Source organism: Meleagris gallopavo, unplaced genomic scaffold, assembly GCF_000146605.3.
Source record: "Meleagris gallopavo isolate NT-WF06-2002-E0010 breed Aviagen turkey brand Nicholas breeding stock unplaced genomic scaffold, Turkey_5.1 ChrUn_random_7180001862819, whole genome shotgun sequence".
Lineage (NCBI taxonomy): Eukaryota > Metazoa > Chordata > Aves > Galliformes > Phasianidae > Meleagris > Meleagris gallopavo.
Window position 1 is genome coordinate 27,911 of NW_011128380.1, and position 911 is coordinate 28,821.

The 911-nt window shown below is 64.9% G+C and overlaps 1 protein-coding gene across 1 annotated transcript in view; it reads right to left on the reverse strand.

The window, feature by feature from the left end:
* Positions 1-911, reverse strand: part of LOC100546435 (low-density lipoprotein receptor-related protein 1-like) — a gene marked incomplete at its 3' end in the record, with an annotated part of 47,048 nt that overhangs the window by 27,904 nt on the left and 18,233 nt on the right. The window contains 4 exon segments of the mRNA XM_019611127.1: positions 139-542; positions 614-730; positions 838-892; positions 894-911. Of these exon segments, the coding sequence (XP_019466672.1) occupies positions 139-542; positions 614-730; positions 838-892; positions 894-911 (594 nt within the window).

The following is a 911-nucleotide window of genomic DNA, read 5'->3' on the forward strand; positions in this document are numbered from 1 at the left end:
GGGGCTGACCCAGGGGCCTTGGGGGGCTCCGGGGCGCAGCTTTCACCCCACAGCTCTCTGCTCATCCCCTGCGCACGCCAAGCTCGCTCTGCGGCTCAGCACACGCCTCACCCGCTCCGAAGCCGCTAATTAACCCTAACAACGCAGAGCTGGTAGGAAGAGGGAAATGAACCTGTGGGGAAGGAGGGCGGCCTGGGGGCAAACCCTTCTCCCCAGCCCTGACCGCAGAGCTGAACCCTTCGCTGCCTTCCCAGAATTTTGGCACCTTGCAAACAGCGCCGCAGTGCGCCCTGCCAGGCTGCTCCTGCAGCCCCACGCAGCCAAGGCAACGTGGGTCTCAGCGCTGCAGCTCAGCCAACACCTCCCTGCCCTGCTCTGGTGCTCAGCAGGAGCGCCCTGCAGACAGGTGCCGGCTCCAAGTCTGATCTCACCATCCCTGCCTGCCCCTCCCAGCCCCTTACCGTTGTCGCAGCGCCAGTTGATGTTTATGCAGCGGCCGTTGTTGCACGTGAACTGCGTCAGGGGGAAGCAGGTGGGGTAGGCTGCAGAGGAGGGAGAGGCACAGTCAGCACAGCCACAGTCCCTCCCCTGTCCCGGAGGGACCCCCACTCACCGCACGATGCAGATTCATCCGAGCGGTCCCCGCAGTCATCATCCAGGTCACACGTCCAAGAGATGGGGATGCAGCGCCCGCTGGCGCAGGAGAACTGGTTGGGGGAGCAGGTCCGGGCTGGGCAGGTCAGACAGACAGATAGACAGACAGAGCACCATCAGCCAGCAGCACCCAGGGAGAAGAGCCCCCCCCAGGCCCCAAAGCTCCCCCCACGAGCTCCTCACCCGAGCAGGTGGAGTTGGACTCGTCCTCGTTGTTCCCGCAGTCGTTATCACCATCCGCACAGCCAGCGGTTGGG